The 20,775-nt window shown below is 36.1% G+C and overlaps 1 protein-coding gene across 2 annotated transcripts in view; it reads right to left on the bottom strand.

Annotated features, from left to right (window-relative positions):
• Positions 1–20,775, bottom strand: part of galnt14 (UDP-N-acetyl-alpha-D-galactosamine:polypeptide N-acetylgalactosaminyltransferase 14 (GalNAc-T14)) — a 68,525-nt gene that overhangs the window by 24,219 nt on the left and 23,531 nt on the right. For both annotated transcript variants that reach the window (XM_073816553.1, XM_073816554.1), the window contains exons 4-9: positions 12,894–12,961; positions 12,688–12,753; positions 9,338–9,459; positions 7,218–7,305; positions 6,862–6,946; positions 2,712–2,815 (exon numbers count right to left, since the gene is read on the bottom strand). In XM_073816553.1, the coding sequence (XP_073672654.1) occupies positions 2,712–2,815; positions 6,862–6,946; positions 7,218–7,305; positions 9,338–9,459; positions 12,688–12,753; positions 12,894–12,961 (533 nt within the window). The remainder of the gene's footprint in view (positions 1–2,711; positions 2,816–6,861; positions 6,947–7,217; positions 7,306–9,337; positions 9,460–12,687; positions 12,754–12,893; positions 12,962–20,775) is intronic.

Below are 20,775 nucleotides of genomic sequence, written 5' to 3'. Positions count from 1 at the left end.
GTAGTATATATGGCTCAACGTGAAATCACGCACCTGACGGCATTTACCGCTGATTACAGAACCGGCTTTATTGACAAAACGCGCAAGCGGATCGGCCGATCCGGATCGGTGCATCCCTATTTGTTACCCTTGGTCTGGGGCTCCATGCAAGATCTCACCTCGTGGAGTTTCAAAGATCATGAGAACGGTGTGAAATCAACCCAGAACTACACAGGAGGATCTTGTCAATGATCTCAAGGCAGCTGGGACTATAGTCACCAAGAAAACAATTGGTAACACACTACATCATGAAGGACTGAAATCCTGTAGTGCCCGCAAGGTCCCCCTGCTCAAGAAAGTGCATGTACAGGCCCGTCTAAAGTTTGCAAGTAACCATCTGAATGATTCAAAGGAGAACTGGGTGAAAGTGTTTTGATCAGATGAGTCCAAAATCAAGCTCTTTGGCATCAACTCAACACGCTGTGTTTGGAGAAGGAGGAATGCTGCCTATGAAGCCAAGAACACCATCCCCACCGTCAAACATGGAGGTGGAAACATTATGCTTTGGGGGTGTTTTTCTGCTAAGGGGACAGGACAACTGCACCACATCAAAGGGACCATGGACGAAGCCATCGTAAAATCTTGGTCAAGAACCCCTTTCCCTCATTGAAAATGGATTGTGGATGGGTATTCCAGCATGACAATGACCCAAAACACACAACCAAGGCAACAAAGGAGTGGCTCAATGAGTTGCACAATAAGGTCCTGGAGTGTCCTAGCCAGTCTCCAGACCTTAATCCCATAGAAAATCTGTGGAGGGAGCTGAAGTCAGCCAAGCTGAAGTTGCCAAAAGTCAGCCTCGAAACCTTAATGACTTGAAGAGGATCTGCAAAGAGGAGTGGGACAAAATCCCTCCTGAGATGTGTGCAAACCTAGAGACCAACTATAAGAAACATCTGACCTCTGTGATTGCCAAAAAGGGTTTTGCCACCAAGTACTCAGCCATGTTTTGCGAAGGGGTCAAATACTTATTTCACTCATTAAAATGCAAATGAATTTATAACTTTTTTGAAACATGGATCAGGATTTTTTTTGTTGTTATTCTGTCTCTCACTGCTAAAATGAAACCTACCATTAAAATTATAGACTGATCATTTCTTTGTCAGTTGGCAAACGTACAAAATCAGCAGGGGATCAAATAATTATTTTCCCCACTGTATTTAAAACTGAAATCTTTTGTAAAATTATAAATGTCTTTCCTGTCACTTTTGATCAATTTAATGCATCACTGCTGAATAAAAGTACTAATTTCTTAAAAAAAAACTTACTCACTGCAAACAGTAGCCTATATTGCAGAAATATATAGAGTGCATGTGAATATTATGCCATAACTTGCTGACATGTGATTTACAGTAGCCCTCCAGGATACAACTTCACTCTCGCGCCAAGAATTAGATCATACGGTTGAAATCTCCTGTCTAAATATGCCACTGCCCAATGCTCACTTGCAATTATGAGCACTGTAGCCTACTTAAGTCTCAATAAACCAGCTTCAGTTTAATTCTGTCACATATGCATGGTTAATGATGGTTTAATCCTGCACAGAGAGAACCATTTAATTCCCCATAGTGCAATGCTCCTAAAGAAGTTCACGTGCGTAATAGGGCTGTGCAATAAATCGCATGCGATTGTCATGCGTGTCTCATCAGTAAAGCCGGTTCTGTGATTAGTAGTAAATCTCCATCACCTGCGTTCAGATGGCGCGGTATTCAAAACACTGAGCCATAGATCACTGAAAAGCTACGCAATATCGCGTTCAAAATCGCAGATGAATCGCATTCGATTTTGAACGTGATATTGCATAGCTTTTCAGTGATCTACGGCTTAGTGTTTTAAATACCGCGCCATCTGAACGCACGTGATGGAGATTTACTACTAATCACAGAACCGGCTTTACTGATGAGATACGCATGACAATCGCATGCGATTTATTGCACAGCCCTAATGCGTAATAAAATTTTTCTGATAATTTACTCACCCCCATGTCATCCAAGATGTTCATGTCTTTCTGTCTTCCGTTGAAAAGAAATTAAGGTTTTTGAGGAAAACATTCCAGGATTTTTCTCCATATAGTGGACTTCTATGGTGGTCAAAATTGCAGTTTCAATGCAGCTTCAAAGGGTGAATTGCATAAAGTCAAGTTAGTGCAAGATGAGCATTTGTGGTTAAAAAGTATATAAATATCAATTGTTTTAAGAAAATGATAGATCGTTTTGCTAGATAAGACCTGTATTCCTTGGCTGGGATCGATGAAATTGCAATTTGGACCTTTAAACTGTTGTCCACAATAGAAGTCTACTATATGGAGAAAAATCCTGGAATGTTTTCCTCAAAAAACGTAATTTCTTTGCCACTGAAGAAAGAAAGACATCTTGGATGACATTGGGGTGAGTAAATAATCAGGACATTTTTATTCTGGAAGTGAACTTCTCCTTTAAGAATTTTACAGAGCCAAGAAAAACATAGACAGATTAAATAAAGGCACCCAAATATAGTTTGGGAAAATTGTTTCCAAAGCAATTTCTAAGTTCAAATGTCATTGAATGCCATTTCCTCTCTGTGATGAGACAGCAACTCTAAGTTTCCTCTGTCAGAGCTCGATCAGGAAAGGAAAGTGATTGAGGCTAATGTGCCATCAGACAGGTGCTCTCTCATGCATAGTAATAACTCACCAAAGTTCTCCCCTCCCCAGATGTCCATGGCTGTGTCATATTTTCCCAAGCGATTGAACCAGGATCTGTCAATCACAAAAAGTCCTCCTGCGATGATGGGCGTTCTGAGGGTTGAAAGACAGAGAAAAAAAAGCGTGAACATTAAGTCTTGACACTAAACACTTCAATCCAGGTGACTGCTTAAAATACTGCTGTCACTCAGGATTGATGTAGGAAAACATTTCTTCTTGAATGTGGTTTGACTGAAGAGTCTTGGAATGAGGACAGAGAATAAAAGGTCACTGAAGTGAGGGTGTGTGGAAACAGTGCAGCCCAGTTCTCATTCTCCTGCCCTTCAAAATCACCAAGAGAGCGGCTTCAAACGCTAAGGACACTGGAGGAAACGGCTCTGGTATTATCGGAAGCATTTGAATTCCATCAGCCGTAATCTCTCATTGTGAAGTGCTAGGACTCATTGTTCCATCTGCCGCTCCTCAGGGCCACTCACGTACTTTCATTTCAGATTCATTTACTTTTCACACAACTGTTCTCATCTTGTTTTAAAAGGCAGAAACAAAGCCCAAAAGCTTCAACAATTGGGCTCAGTAAATGAATGGAAAGTGGACAAGTCTGTCAATGGGTTTCACGGTTGAGAGAGTGCGAATGAATTAATGCAATAAAATTAATAGTGCACAAGTGGCATAATTGGAGGTGTCCGTAGCACAAACATGTTTGAACGATTACAAGTTTGAACAGATCTTAATCCCAAGTATGAGAAATATTAATAGTGATGTTTGCTTTTCATAACAACACGTATAATAACTGTTTCATGGGAGGCTCATATAGGAACTACTTTTACTATCACCAAACCTACTATCACCAAACTCTACTCTTTTAACTACATACCCCTGCTGCATTTGGAATAATTTACTGTATATACATTAGCATTCAAAAGTTTTTAGGCATTCAATTGATAAAACGTAAGAGTAAAGACAGTTATAATGTTACAAAAGATTTCTACTTTAATACATTTGTACTTTTCTATTCATCCAAGAATCTGGGGGAAAAAAACTATCTCACAATTCTGAAAATATAAACTCGCAATTGTGAGAAATTAAGTCAGAATTGTGAGATACAAACTAGAGAAAAAAAGAGTTATCTTACAATTCTGACTTTATTTCTTGCAAATTGTGAATTTATATCATGCAATTCTGAGAAAAGAGGCAGAACTGGGAGTTTATATCTCAATTCTGACTATAACTCGCAATTGCAATTATATCTCACAATTCTGAGAAAAAAATTCAGAATTGCGAGATATAAACTTGCCATTGTGAGAAAAAGTCAGAATTGCGAGTTATCTCACAATTATGACTTTATTTCACGCAATTGTAAATTTTTTATATCACGCAATTCTGAGGAAAAAGGCAGACTGGGAGTTTATGTCTCACAATTCTGACTATAACTCGCAATTACAAGTTTATATCTCACAATTCTGAGAAAAAAAGTCAGAATTGCAGGAAAATGTTTTTCTGTGAATCTGTGAATTTATATCACTATTCTGAGAAAAAAGAAGTCAGAACTGCATGGGAAAAAGTCTGAATAGTGAAATATAAACTTGTAATTGTAAGAATCACGCAATTCTAAAAAAAGTCAGAATTGCATGAAAAAAAGTCAGAATTGAGAGTTTTTATCATGCCATTCTGACTTTATTTCTCGCAATTGTGATTTATATCACGCAATTCTGAGAAAAAAGGCAGAATTGGGAGTTTTTATCTCACAATTCTGACTATAACTCGCAATTGCAATTATATCTCACAATTCTGAGAAAAAAATTCAGAATTGCGAGATATAAACTTGCCATTGTGAGAAAAAGTCAGAATTGCGAGTTATCTCACAATTATGACTTTATTTCACGCAATTGTAAATTTTTTATATCACGCAATTCTGAGGAAAAAGGCAGACTGGGAGATTATGTCTCACAATTCTGACTATAACTCGCAATTACAAGTTTATATCTCACAATTCTGAGAAAAAAAGTCAGAATTGCAGGAAAATGTTTTTCTGTGAATCTGTGAATTTATATCACAATTCTGAGAAAAAAGAAGTCAGAACTGCATGGGAAAAAGTCTGAATTGTGAAATATAAACTTGCAATTGTAAGAATCACGCAATTCTAAAAAAAGTCAGAATTGCATGAAAAAAAGTCAGAATTGAGAGTTTTTATCATGCCATTCTGACTTTATTTCTCGCAATTGTGATTTATATCACGCAATTCTGAGAAAAAAGGCAGAATTGGGAGTTTTTATCTCACAATTCGGACTATAACTCGCAATTGCAAATTTTCTCACAATTTTGAGAAAAAAGTCAGAATTGTGAGATACAAACTCGCATTTGCAAGAAAAAGTCAGAATCGCGAGTTACAGTAACTCACAATTCTGACTTTGTTTATTTTTCGCAATTGTGAATTCATATCACGCAATTCTGAGAAAAAAAGTCATAATTGTGAGTTTATACTGTATCTATGGGCTTCCATAACAGATTTCTTTCAAAAACATTGAAAAAATCTTACCGTCCCCAACATTTTGAGGGCTTCTGTATGTAACATGCTATATTTATATAATAAATCAGACTACATGCCACAATTCAAATTTCAATATTACATCACACACACACACACAAAAAACTAGCTGTCAGTCAAGGGTCATGGCTGTGCCGTCCCTCTCACATATCATCCTGAAATACACACCACTGCTTCCCATCTGCGTCCACACACACACACACACACACACACACACACAGCTTTCAGTGACTCAGTTATCACCGATCTATTCTGCATCTGTTGGCGGATGGGCTGTGAGAGACCCTGGCCGGCTGCAGTGCAGCACCGGTGCACAGCACGCACAGGAGCAGACGGGATCTGAGCTCCTCTCAGCCTGACTGCCTGCTTATCTGAGCTATTAACAGCCTTCATTACAACAGCCTCTGAGAGCGCTAGGAACAGTGTGAATTACACCATAACAAGAGGAGAGAGAGAGAGAGAGAGAGAGAAAGAAGATAGAGGAGGAGGAGGAAAAACAACCAGGATTTAAATGTTGATGTTGCTATGTTTATAATACAATGATCAAAACTGATTAATTAAAGAACTTTATAGCAACTCAATATTTTAATTATGACATAATTCAATTCTTAATGATCAACGAGGCTGAACTTCTCAGTACAAATCAATGCTTTAAATACTCTTTCTCCCTTCAAAGACAACATGAAATTTAAATACAATTTACACTACCAGTCAAAAGTTTTTGGACAGTAAGATTTTTAATGTTTTTTAAAGAAGTCTCTTCTGCTCACTAAGCCTACATTTATTTGATCCAAAGTACAGCAAAAACAGTAATATTTTGAAACATTTTTACCATTTAAATGAACTGTTTACTATTTGAATATATTTTAAAATGTAATTTATTCCTGTGATTTCAAAGCTGAATTTTAGCATCATTACTCCAGTAACATAATCCTCCAGAAATCATTCTAATATATTGATTTGCTGCTCAAAAAACATTTATTATTATTATTATGTTGAAAACAGCTGAGTAGAATTTTTTTAGGGTTCTTTGATAAATATATAACATTCAGAAGAACAGCATTTATCTGAAATAGAAATCTTTTGTAACATCATAAATGTTAAAAAATTTAAAGCATCCTTGCTAAATAAATAATTTCTATAATATCTTTCCCAAAAAACAAAAACAAAAAAAATTCATGGATCTAATAAATGCAGGCTTGGTGAGCAGAAGAGACTAATTTAATAAAACATTAAAAACCTTACTGTCCAAAAACTTTTGACAGGTTGTGTACATTCTAATAAAAGTCTAACCGGGAATGATTCATGTCATTTTTAAGAAAAATGATTTAAATCAAAATGTAGTAAATATCTCCATATCTAGCTTTTCTATTTTGTGTTAAAAAGGCAGATGTTAAATATGAATGCAATTTCATGTTGTTTCTAAACCTCCTTTTAAACCCTTTAAAATAAACTGAACTTGCAAACAAATAAAAAAAACAGTTTCTAAATTCTATGTACATTTTGAGCATGGTCCTCAAACACTACAGGTGCCCAAACCTCTGTCCTTAGCAGAATAGTTTTTATAAAAGCCCTTCTGCTTCTCTTCACCTACTTAATAGGCTCTGCAGGGTCAGCTCTCTTGGCTCGCTTTTCAGCTGAAAGTTGCTCCCATTTAAAATGTAAACTCCAGTCAAAGCCTGCAGCAGAGATAGAGAAAGAAAAAGAGAAGGAGAGAGAGAGATCAATGAAGATCTTTTTGCTCTAATTTCTTGTAACTTTAATTTTTATAAGTCATAATTATAAACCGCGGTGATAATTAAAGCGTGCTGACGATGATAGGCCGAGGCTTTCATCACAGCTAATTGTTAGATTTGTTTCTGTGTGACACTGCTGATTGGGGACTGTGACCGACGCCCCTTAATGTCGGCGGTGGGACAACGAATGGAGGATTATAATTGCAGCTTTTACCTCCTCGCAAGTCTGAGGAAGCGGCGACATAGGCAAACGTGTCCATATTAATGATGTCAATCACAGGGCTGGCGACACAGGTCGGGTCCTGAAAAATGAAAACATTACCAAATGAGACAAAAGAGCACAAGAGATTTAATAAGGAATGTGAACGGCTCGACTCTCTGTCTGTTCAGCTTGATTTCACAACAAAGGAGGTGGAAAATCAGCGAGCGCTGGGATTATCTGTGTTACTAAGAGCGAGCGAATGTGCACACACTCTTGTCCAACATCATTACACCAGGCGCTCTGACCTCATCACTCAACTCTCTCATGCCTCACAATACGGTCCAGATGAAAAAAAAGAAGACTTGAGATGTGTCAGCGCTACTGGGTTTTCAAACTATTGCTTACTAAATGCTTTGACTTTGTGGTGCACAAAAAATATTTCAAATAAAAGTTTTTCATTTCCCCCCCCCCAAAATACTTATTTAGTTGAAATGCGCTGCTAAAATACAGTGCCTTGCGAAAGTATTCAAACCTCTTCATGTTATAGCCTTATGTTAAACTCCTTTAAATAATTTTTTTCCACATCAATCTACAATCCATACACCAAAATGACAAAGTAAAAACATGTTTGTAACAACTTTGCAAATTAATTAGAAATTTAAAAACTAAAATGACTCCATTGCATAAGTATTCATGCTCTTATCTGCGACAGTTAAAATTTAGCTCAGGAGCATTCATATTGCTTGTAGATGTTACTACACTTTGAGTGGAGTTAACCTGTGGAGAATTCAATTGAATGGGTGTGATTTGGAAAGGCACACCTCTCAATAAAAGGTCTAAAAGCTGAAAATGCATATCAGCCTTGAGGTAAAAAAAAACTGCCTGTAGAGCTCAGAGACAGGATTGCATCAAGACACATTTCTGGGGAAGAGTTTAGAAAACATTCTGCTGCATTGAAGGTTCACAGAAGCATGTAGTCTCCGTTACCCTTAAAGGAAGAAGTTTGGTACAACTACGACTCTTCCTAGAGCTGGCCTCCTGGCCAAACTTAGCAATTGATGGAGGAGTGTCTTGGTTAGGCTGGTGACCAAGAACCTGATGGTCTTTCTAGTTGAGCTCCATGATTATATATGCAAATGGGAGAAACTTACAGAAGGACAAACATCACTGCAGCACTCCACCAATCCATTTTTTGTGGCGGTGTGGCCAAACTCAATCATCTCCTCAGTGAAGACACATGAAAACCAACTTGAAATTTACAACAAAGCACCTAAAGGACTCTCAGACTGTGAGAAACAAGATTCTCTGGTCTGATGAACCTCAATTCCAAGCATAATGTTTGGAGGAAACCAGGGACTGCTCATCACCTGCACAGGACCATCCCAAAAGTAAAGTATGGAGGTAGCAGCCTCATGCTGTGGGGCCTGTTTTTCAGTGGTATGGACAGAGGGACTTGTCAAAGTAGAATAAAAGCTCAATGCACCAAAATATTGAGGCAGCCTTAATAAAAACCCAGTCCAGAGCATTCAGAACCTCAGACTGGGCAGAAGGTTCACCTTCCAACAGGACAATGACCCTAGGCACACAGCAAGACTGGCTTATAGACAACTCTGTGAATGGCCTAGCCACAGCTGGGGCCTGAACTCAATCAAAAATTTCTAAAGAGGCCTGAAAAAGTATGTCTGCCCCTATCCAAGCTGACAAAGCTTGAGAGGTGAGGCAAAGAATTGCCAAATGCAGATGTGCAAAGCTTGTCGCATCATACCCAAAAAGACTTGAGTCTGTAAAGGTGCCGTGCCAAGGGTATGAATACTTATGCAATGTTATTATTTCAGTTTTTTTTATTTTAATACATTTGCTTAGTTGTCACAAGTCAGTTTTTTGCAGTTTTTTTATGATGTATGGAGTGTACATCATTTTGAAAGGCACTGTATGTCCCTGCTAGCAGACAGAACAAAGCAGGATATTCATGCATGTGCTTGGCAAGCGGTGCTGCATTCAGTGCCGCCTCCGTTCTGCCTGCTGCCTCTCTCCTATTGAAATGAACTGAAAAAGACAGTTCCACAGAATCCAGGTAGAAATGCTCATTAGACTATTGACACAATATGAATACTGTAAGTGTAAAACTATACCTCTTTAACCCTCTGCAGCATAGGAGGCAGCCAATCTTTGTTAACCTCACAGTGACTGTCCAAAAAAGTCAGGATCCCAGCTCCTGCAGCGTCTGCCCCTCGAACCCTGGACCGGATCAGTCCTGCGACACACATACACACACACATAGATCAGGGACACTGGAGAATTCACTGTCCATCAGAGCTGCACATTACATCTGTTGAGCAGCCTGTTAAACTGACAAATTCTCTCATCTCAACAATCTCATTCACAGAAAAAGATATGAGAAGAGCCATTTAAATCTGATTAGTTGAAGGGACAATTAAAGCCTTATGGTTATTATCGAATCAGAGCAAGAAGCTTTTCCGTGAAGGCGAGGCTGTTAAATCGGTAGAGCCTGACTGAGGATGCATAATAATTGTAAACGTGCAAGACTCGTGCAAAGTTTCACGCTGCACGGCAACTTCAGCCAATTAAAAATCCCATTTCATCCTCAATAAGGCTGTATTTTCCAGATGGGTGAGCGCACCCTCTACAGAGTTGTTGAGAGCAGGCTGTGTTTGTGTGTGCGTGCATATTGGGCCAGTGTGGCCCCCTCTGTGTATGAGCTGGGCAGATGGAGAAGGAAAGAGAGAGTGAGAAAGACAGACAATGAAAAAGAGAGTGAGAGAGAAAGTGAGTGAATGGCAGAGATTACATTCACCTACAGCTAATAGAGTTAACATAGCAGAACTGCACACCCTGTTTGTAGCTCAGGGACGACAATAGGGTTTAAATGCCTTAAACCTTTTAACAATTTTCTCTTGTGCAGAGTTGGCTGCACAGGGGTTTTATGCATTAATCAATGCTGTCTAAGCGACAATGTGTGACAGTGTGTAATGGAACCTCGGAGCGCTGGAATAAACAGGGAGGGGGCAGCGACTGGATGATCATTACTAATAAGAACTTTGCAATGATGACTGAATATTACATTATTGTTCTTATTAATATTGTCATTATTAGTAGTACATGCTCATACTTTGGTTTAGGGAACAAACCCTAAGCCTTGGTATTAAACTTTTGTGCATATATAGCAATGGACTGATTAGCTTATTTGCGCAGCTTATTTAGAAGAGCTGTGCTATTACTTTTCTAAGCGATTGGACTTCGCCTGGCAGATGATGACATTAGCAAATAAATCCAACAGATTTAAAATGAAGGAGGGAATCAAGCCTTATCTAGGGAGCAGAATACCATAGAGAATTTCGCAGGAATCTTTTGACCACCTAAGCTAACCCTTAGAACCAGTGTTGTTCTCTAAAATTATCAAAAATTGTTCATAGTTATTAAACTAAAGCTGGAATAATATAAAATAATAATATTAGGTAAAAGAATTGAACTTAAAAATCGTAAATATTTTAAATGTTGCCTTTAATAATTTTAAGTAAGAAAATTATTACAAATAAAACTGAACTAATATAATTTAAGCTATATAGAAATAAAAAACAGTGACAAAATACACTACCAGTCAAAAGTTTTTGAACAGTAAGATTTGCAATGTTTTTTTTAAAGGAGTCTCTTCCGCTCACCAAGCCTGCAATTATTTGATCCAAAGTACAGCAAAAGCAGTACAATTTTGAAATGTGTTTTACTATTTAAAATAACTTTTTTTCTATTTGAATATATTGAAACTATCATTTATTCCTGTGAGTTTAAAGTTGAATTTTTAGCATCATTACATTATGGCATGGTCCTTCAGAAATCATTCTAATATTCTGATTTGCTGCCACAAATTTTTTATTATTATTATTATTATTATGTTGAAAAAGCTGAGTGGATTTTTTTCAGGTTTCTTTGATGAACAGAAAGTTCAGAAGAACAGCATTTATCTGAAATAAAAATCTTTTAACATTATAGTAACATTATAAATGTCTTTATCATTACTTTTGATCAATTTAAAGCATCCTTGCTAAATAAAATTATTAAATTCTATTTTAAAAAAATATATACTGACTCTTTGAATGTATAGTGTATAATGTTACAAAAGCTTTTTATTTCAGATGAATGCTGATTTTTGGATCTTTCTATTCGTCATAGAATCCTGAAAAAAAAAGTGATGATACTAATAATACTAATAAATGTTTCTTAAACAGCAAATCAGCATATTAGAATGATTTCTGAAGGATCATGTGACACTGAAGGCTGGAGTAATGATGCTGAAAATGTAGTTTTCCACAGGAATAAATTGCATTTTTAAATATATTCAAATAGAAAACAGTTATATACCATTTAAACAGTAAAAATATTTTACAATATTACTGCTTTTGCTGTATTTTGGATCAAATAAATGCAGGCTTGGCTTATTTAAAAAAAAATCTTACTGTTCAAAAACTTCTGACTGGTAGTGTACCTAAATTACTAAACCTATGGAAAATTATGAAAAAGCTTAAAATATGAATAAATACCATAATAGTTGAGAGCTGTATTGTTGCATTACAACTGTGAGTTTCACACAAGGAAGGCCTACTCAGATTACCTTCATAAAGTATGAAAATCTAGTTATTAACGTCTGAATGCATTTCAGCCCAATGACATTAAAAGCACAGTGCTAATAAACTACATGAGAAATTTAAATCCAAATTGGACATGGAAATTTATGTAAAGCTTGACCTGTTAATTTACCAAAAAGGTAACCAGCCATAAAGATGACTTAACATTTCAACATCCATAATGTTGTTAAACCATGCTAATGGGATTTCATTAAATATTAAATGGCCATTTTAACCAAAGTCAATCTCTATAGGCTCAGAAAGCCATTCTGAACAACGCCCGGCATAAAATCTGCCACAGGCTGTACAGCAGTGGCAAAATCAATATTTGCTATAACAGTTTAAGACCAATGTTTTCAGTTAGATGCACAGCGAAATGCTATGCTTACAAATGGATTTTTAAATGTTTATTTATTTATTCCATCAAGAGTGTAAATCCATGTCTATGTGAGCTGTTTGCAAACTAATCCATGCTCCGTCACCCTTTAGATTCGATATATCTGTTCATTCAAATGGAAAGATACGGATGACAGTACGAGTCCGTGACTGGGGAACTGTATCTGCTCTGTTTTCCACCTGTGCAACTGGTACATGTGAGGAAGTGTGAAACACTGGTCAGAGCTTCAGTCAATGTGCAGTAATCTTCCTCACAGTCTGTTCACCATCACCCTCCCAGTAACGTACCACCTGCTGTTAAAACACTCACCAGCACACAGGCGAAAAGCAAACAGCTGCTTTTAGAGTCTGGATGGTATTACAAACAGGCATGTTGCCAGCCCAAAACGAAATATTTAATTCATGCGGAGAGGGAGAGAGTGAGAGAGACGTCATCGCCGACCTACCTTCTCTGCGTTTATTGCGAAGACACTTCACTTTGGGCAACTTGGTGAGAAGAAGGCAGTCATTTGCTGAAAGGAGAGAAAATTATTTAAATGTATTTTTTTATTTGAAATATGTATCAAATATATCACTTAAGAGTGCATTTATGACATCAGACTTTATTTCTAATATATATAAACTTAAATATGATATAATGCACAGTACTCACGATCTTCGCTGAAATCGTCTACCAGTATGATTTCATGAATCAGATGCACAGGAGTCCGATTTAACACACTGAAGAGAAACATAATTAAATCAGTTAGAACTGTAATGGATATTTTCTATGTGAATATATTTTAAAATGTGATTTATTTGATGCAAAGCTGAATTTTTAGCATCATTACTCTAGTCTTCAGTATCACATGATCTAATATGCTGATTTATTATCTATGTTGAAAACAATTGTGTTGCTTAATATTTTCTTGGAATCTGTGATACTTTTTTCAGTTTTCTTTAATAAATAAAAAATTAAAAGAACAGCATTTATTTCAAATAGAAATATTTTTCAATATAAACTACCATTTAATTTATACCATTTTTACTCTTTCTTTTTTTTTAAAGAAATTAATACTTTTATTCACCAAGGATATGATAAATTGATAAAAAATGATAGCAAGACTTACATTGTTAGAAAAGATTTCTATTTTGAATAAATGCTGTTCTTTTTCAACTTTTTATTCATCAAAGAATCCTGAAAAAAAGAATCACAGGTTCCAAAAAATATTAAGCAACTGTTTCCAACATTGATAATAAAAGTAATAAATCAGCAGATTTCTGAAGGATATGACACTGAAGGCTGGAGTAATGGCTGATGAAAATTCAGCTCTGCATCACAGGAATAAATTACATATTAATATATATTAAAAAAGAAAACCATTAATTTAAACTGTAATAATATTAAAAAAAAAACTAATAAAAATAACAAAAGCATATAACAAAGCTACTAAAACTTTAAACAAAAACTAAAATGAAAACAATATTTAAAATTCAAACTAATAATAAGCATTATAATTGTTTATAACTCTTACTAAAATACCACAGGCCTGAATTCTTTATTCTTTAATCTTCTTTGGGGCTGAAGTCACCATTCGCATTCAGTTTAATGTATCACATGAGTTACGTTTCTGGACAGATAGTTTTACTAGCTACCAAAATGTAATTAATTGAATTTGTAATAATTCATTTGTTATACTATTCTTTAAACTATTAAAGAACATCATGCATAATATTGTAAAACAGTACCACAAAGTTTTTGTGTTAGGCCTTTTGCTTACAAAAAGCCCAGAGATAAATAAGCAGTTATGATGTTAGCCAGGTATGGAGGGAGACACTGGGGCTGCAGTGCTGTGGACTTGAAGAGCACAGACCTCCTCTAAACCTCTTTTCTTTGTCCTCACGCTAGGTGACTGATTGCATTGCACTCACGCTCACAGGTATGTTTCCACATGTCTGAGTCAGTGAGACACATTCATCACAGCTCTCCCCTGCACAGCACATGCACACAAATACTCACATATGTGACCCTGGACCACAAAACCAGTCTTAAGTCGCTGGGGTATATTTGTAGCAATAGCCAAAAATACATAGTATGGGTCAAAATTATTGATTTTTCTTCTATGCCAAAAATCATTTGGAAATTAAGTAAAGATCCATGATGTTCCATGAAGATTTTTTGTAAAATTCCTACTTTTGATTAGTGATATGCAATGTTAAGAACTTAATTTGGACAACTTTAAAGGTGATTTTCTCATTATTTAGATTTTTTTGCACCCTCAGATTCCAGATTTTCAAATAGTTGTATCTCGGCCAAATATTGTCCTATCCTAACAAAACATACATCAATAGAAAGCTTATTTATTGAGCTGTCATATGATGTATACATCTCAGTTTTGTAAAATTTAACCTTATGACTGATTTTGTGGTCCATGGTCACATATACACAAGAAAACACATGCACACTTCAAATCTATTAAGCATCTCTATAATAGAATAGAAAATATAGTGCCTATAAAAATGTTACCTTACTTCTCTCAAACAATCAACTTTATAACAATCAAAACATTCTACACACATACGACTTGGATTGAAATGCTTTTCATTGAGATGTTTTTACTTTCAAGTGACAGTTACTTTGCACAGTTTTGATTGAAGTATTAATTTGGAATACTGTCCCTCTTATCGTTTTACACCTTCTCAAAGACTAATTAAAAATCAAAGCACTTTTAACACCAATTTTAGCTGCTGTTTCCTATCACTGCTGTACTGACTGTGAGAGTGAATGTCAGTCTATTGATTTTTGGTTTTGTAGGTGGCTTTGTAGGAGCAGGGTAGCGCATTGGCTTTGATGCCCATCTAAAGCTTTGAAGCCCATGCAAACCAAAAAACAGTGTCATAAAACTGGATAATGTAGCTCTGAATTGTGCTGTATTTCGTAAGTTACTGCATAGTTTCTTGATGAAAAAAAGTTCTAGCAATTTAAGCCTCTTTCACACAGCAATTCCGGAAAATACATAGATAATGTGTACAGGTATTTGTCCTGGAATCTGTGCGTGCGTTCACACACAACCCGTAAAGATCCCCTTAAAGACACGTGACATTTGGATGTGGCATGTAATGCGATGCGTACAGTTCCACTAAACTGGTGAATGATCTCAGCTTCAGCGTGGATAGTGAGGAGCTCCCTGATTGCAGCTTTATTCCAGTTCACACATATTTTTTAGTCGTGAACGTTTATCTGCCTTCAAAACACCCGTTAAAAGAGTCGCACGATAACGTGCGTTATCACTACAACACAGCCTTTACGGCATTGGTTCTGGCTTTCGTTTACACTGTGCTCGTTCCGGGACTGATCCCACCAATGTTACTCAATCAATAGGGGTTTTATTTAACCCTTGTGCGTCAATAAAAAGTTAAATGCAAAATGGACAAAAATGTCCATGTCCAAAAACTGTCATAAAATATGATTTATTAATATTGTTTTCCACTTTCACTGAAGTCGATTTTTTTTAACCAGCATCTATTGTATCCATAGATACCAAACATTAATTAATTTTCAGAATTGTAACCCTTTAAATGCTGGTTTGTTTGCATAATGCCACAGGTGTTTTTATGTAAAAATGAAAAACAGTAGTAATTTTCATATACTAAATGCTAAACAGAATGTTTTTTCTTTGCTTATTAGATTCTTGGGTGTGTCAGTGAAGAACCAAATTAATTTTGAGGCATTTATATTTTTATGTAGTGTTAGATTTAAAAAAAAAAAATGTATATGCCAAATTTGAAAAAATGGCACAATCTAGTAAGAAATGGTAAAAATTTGAAGCCTTGCCGAAAGAATGAATGCCTATTAGCAAATATTGCATCATTTTATAGTCAAATGGCCCTGAGTTAAAAAAAAAAAATAGCAGTTTTAATGGGCTTCAATGTGGACATTTTTGTCCTTAAGGTCCTGAGTGTGAGTATTTTTTGTACGGAGGGTAAAATTGATTTTTTGAAGGAAGTGAGGGTGAAATATTAAAATTTCAATAAAAATAAATGCCTGAGCCAAAATGTATGCAGTTGGCATTAACACAGGCACACTTAGAACAAAAAACAAAACTGAAATGGACAAAAATGTCCATAAGGTCGCACAGGGGTTAAGAGAAATTATAGAAATGAATACTTTTATTTAGCTTTAAATTGATGAAAAGTGATGATAAATGAAGACATTCAGATAAATGCTGTTCTTCGGAACATTCTATTCATAACAGAAACCTGAAAAAATTCTACTCAGCTGTTTTCAACATAATAACAATAATGTTTTTTGAGCAGCAAATCAGAATATTAGAACGATTTCTGAAGGATCATGTGACTGGAATAATGATGCTAAAAAATCAGCTTTGAAACCACAGGAATAAATTACATTTTAAAATATATTCAAATACAAGCAGTTATTTTAAACAGTAAAAATATTTCAAAATTAGTTTGCTGTACTTTAGATCAAATAAATGCAGGTTTGGTGAGCAGAAGAGAGAGACTTGTTTAAAAACATTTAAAATCTTACTGTTCAAAAACTTTTGACTGATAGTGGATTTAAATCTTTCTTTTAAGATGAAAAAGTTAATTGATATAACAACATATAACTCAAAACTTCCTTCTGAGTCCTCAAAAGGCATTTTCACATTATAAGTGGTCAAAAAACATTGATACAATATGAACTTGGTAATGTATTGCCCTCTTGATAGATATAAAGTATCTTCTGTTATGTATGATTTATTGATTTTATAAGATGTAATTAATTGATTTTATAAAATGGTAACAACAGCTATATAATAAAGCCATCAATAAACAGTTAAATATTCTGAATTAGTAATTATTTAACAACAACTCATATAATAAGTTAGCATAAACTCTGTGCTGCCTTCGGATGCAAATAATGCAACATAGTTGCTTGCCATCCATAACACTGACACAAGAATGTTAAAAGTTTCTTCAAGGCCCTTCTGGCAAATCAATTCATGTCCCCTCTCATCCATATCCTGGACTGCTTTTTTTAGTCTGCAGTAGGAATTGCTCATCTTCAGACAGGAGGAAATAGCGTCTGTGTTGTGTGGATGTCGCCAAGGTCTGTTCTGACCTCCCTATACCTGAGGGGTTAAGAAAAACAAACAGCCTCTCCGCACACCTCGTCTCACATCTCTCTCGCTCGCTCTCTTTTGCCTGATAAGTAGCCGCAAGGAGAGACTGAGGAAACCAGGAAATGCTCTAGAAAGTTCTCTTCCACCTCTTAGGACTTCCCTGCAGTAATAACCTCTGTCAGCAGCAACACCCATCAAAAACTGCCTGGGGCCTACTGTACACTTCAAACCCACTCTGTGTAAATGCTTAGTCTATGAGAGCGTTCATGTGAAGAGATGTTTGCGTGTGCTCATGTGCATTAGAGAGAAAGAATTCCCACATAGGGAAAAGGTCATAGAAAGATAAGGTTTAATACCGCTTTGCCATCAAGGTGTCTGAGCACATCTAGTCATTCAACAGGATATTTTGACGTTATTATCGGAGCTGTTGTTAAATGGCTGGTAACTTTAACAATGGTTCAGAGTTAAAGCAGGGCAGAAGTCATTTCTGCAGTGTACGGGAGCTGCCGTGACTAATGTGTGATGAGAGTAGTTTAGATTCCACACACTCCAGGGCGAAACACCCCACACCACATCCCTTCACCGCAGATTCGGGAGTCAAACTGCACCTGGATACCGCTAACACTCCAAAAACAGTTTTCGGCTTAATCTAACAAAAATGCGTCTGGGCCATATTTCATCTCCAAATTTTAAAAAATGCATCAGTATTCCTTTCATATGTGAATGTGTCCTTGACATGATTTACTCACCCTTCAGGCATCCTAGGCGTATATGACTTCCTTGCAGACGAAACAGAGTTATATAAAAAAATTATCCTGCCACTTCCAAGGTTTAAAATGGCACAGGTGTGTGTTTCTCTTCATCAGTCAAGTCCAATAAAGTGCATCCATCCATAATAAAAAGTGGCTCACATGGCTCCTTGGGGGGTAAATAAAGGCCTCCTGTAGCGAATCTATGTGTTTTTTGTAAGACAAATATCCATATTTAAAATGTAAGAATCGCTTTAATCTATCATTATGCATTCGCCGGTGAGTCTCGTGAAAACCAACTTTTGTTTACAGGAGCAAAGAAAGCCAGTCTTACTTGGTTTATATCAAAATCATTTTCCTTTACAAATCCTTGTTTTGAAGTTCTATTGAAGTTCTTTGAAGTTACTAATTTGTGACTGCTGTTTTGTTTTGATCTCTCCACGGTGTGTTTGCGTTCATCATTTCTGCAATGGTGCATGTGCAACTTTTTATTATGGATAGATGCACTTTATTGGACTTGTTTTGGACTGATGAAGAGAAACACCCACCTATGCCATTCTAAAGCTTGGAAGTGCCAGGATAATTTTTAATATAGCTCATTTTTGGGTGAACTAACCTTTTAATTCTTAATCCTTAATTCATAATTATTCTTTTTTACAGCTCAATTAAATGGGACATATCATGAAAATCTGACTTTTTACATGTTAAAGTGCTATAATTGTCTCCCTGGTGCATCTACCAACTTAGAAAATGTGAAAAAGGACAACCTAGTTTTGGTAAGACTTTCTCTGCAAGCATGTGACAAAAACGAGCCGCTCAGATTTCACTACCCTAGTCTTGTAGGAAGATCTTATTATAATATCACCGCCCCTTAATCTGCACGTTTCAACCCACGGCACCACCATCTTGCAATTTTTTTCCTAGCCGTTTACCCTCACAGACATAACCGACTGTGTTTTTTTAACTTCTGTGTGTTTTTAACATAAACTTCTGTGTATTTGACAGTTTAAGCGCAATAAGACATGAAAGAGAAGTTTAGTTTAGTGTAGTTCAGCTGCTTTATTTTATGGTCTCTTAACTATTGCTGCTTATTAGCATGCATATAACTAGAATTTTAGGCATTTATTAGTACTAATTAAGCACATATTAATGCCTTATTCTACATGACCTTATTCTACATCCCTAATCCTAAACAACTACCTTACTAACTATTAATAAGCAGCAAATTAGGAATTTATTGAGGGAAAAGTCATAGTTAATAATGAATAAGTGTACCCTATTCTAAAGTGTTACCAAAACCATATATCAGAAGTTTCAATTAAAATGATAATCGAAACCAAGCAGATGTTTTTTAGCAGAGTATATGAGGTACAAGCTTGTAAAGGCACAGCCCTATTCTGTAAAAGGGGGCGGCAGCATATTTGCATTTAAATAGGCATGCATGAAAACAGTGTGTTTCTGCTTCCACTCAAAATAGGCATTTTTGAAATGATATAATAAAAGATCTGAAGTGTATTTTGAGTTGAAACTTTACAGACACATTCTGGGAACACCTAAGACATATATTACATCTTGTAAAAAGGAGAATAATAGGTGCCCTTTAATGTAACGGCAAGTCATCTAAAAAATAATGAACTCTGATAGAATTGTGACACACACATTGAAATGTGTATTGCAGGGCTGTAGTACTCGAGTCCGGTCTTGGACTCGAGTCCGGTCTCGAGACCGTTTTTTTATGGTCTCGGACTTGTCTCGGACTCGCTGGTATTCAGACTCGGACTTGTCTCGGTCTCGGCCACTGGTCTTGCCAAATATGGCTTTTGGTCTCGACCGAGTCCAGGTGTCTTTATTATGTTCCCAGTAAGCACACATTTTAAACTGTTTATAATTTTAATTTTTTCATTTCACCCGCCCGAATTTAATTAAAATATTATTTTTCGTCACGTCATCTGCCCGAACGACCCATCACTACCAATAACCAATCACAAAAACAAAAAAACAAAACAAAAAAAAGTAATAACCAATCACACACTAGATTATTTGCACGGCACGTTCTGCATCTGCGTGCCCTGCTAACGTTAATTTTCATTGATTCACACACACTCTAACATGACATAAGCGGTGCAATTTACACTATTGACTTCTAAGGATTTTGATTAGAAAGCACAAGAAACAGGTGAATAAAGGCTGACAATCAATGTTTAATGTTCAGATGTTATTATTTCAAGACATGTAAAGCATTTTGGCTGGTTTATGTGTGTCGTGTTCTATGAGAGCTGTGTGTGGAGGGACGGGAATGTTTTTCTGAATGTCTATATGTGTTTCATTTATTTGTCCACATTGTTTTGAACTACTGTACCGCTGTGTGTTGCGATCAGGACCGTTCAAAGCATCGTCGCGATATGTTCATTGTCAAACTCCAAAATTAGACCATTTTTATTTTTTTAAAAAACGTCATTACTTCATTTGAAAAAGTTAACACATGTATTTTAGTTTGTTGTGTATATTTTTTTCATTCGATCAGATAACATTTTAAGCTGTCATATGGTCGTGTTACAACGTGCCCCTCAGATGTTACAGTGTACCCCATATGGGGCATGTTGTCACGTTTCACTTCCTTTCTTTTGAGGTAAATAACGAAAAATGTATACACTGTAAATATGAAACAAAGCGATATATTTGT

Source organism: Garra rufa, chromosome 13 (genome assembly GCF_049309525.1).
Source record: "Garra rufa chromosome 13, GarRuf1.0, whole genome shotgun sequence".
NCBI lineage: Eukaryota > Metazoa > Chordata > Actinopteri > Cypriniformes > Cyprinidae > Garra > Garra rufa.
The sequence above is the reverse complement of the archived record's forward strand: the minus strand, read 5'-3'. Positions and strand labels throughout refer to the sequence as shown.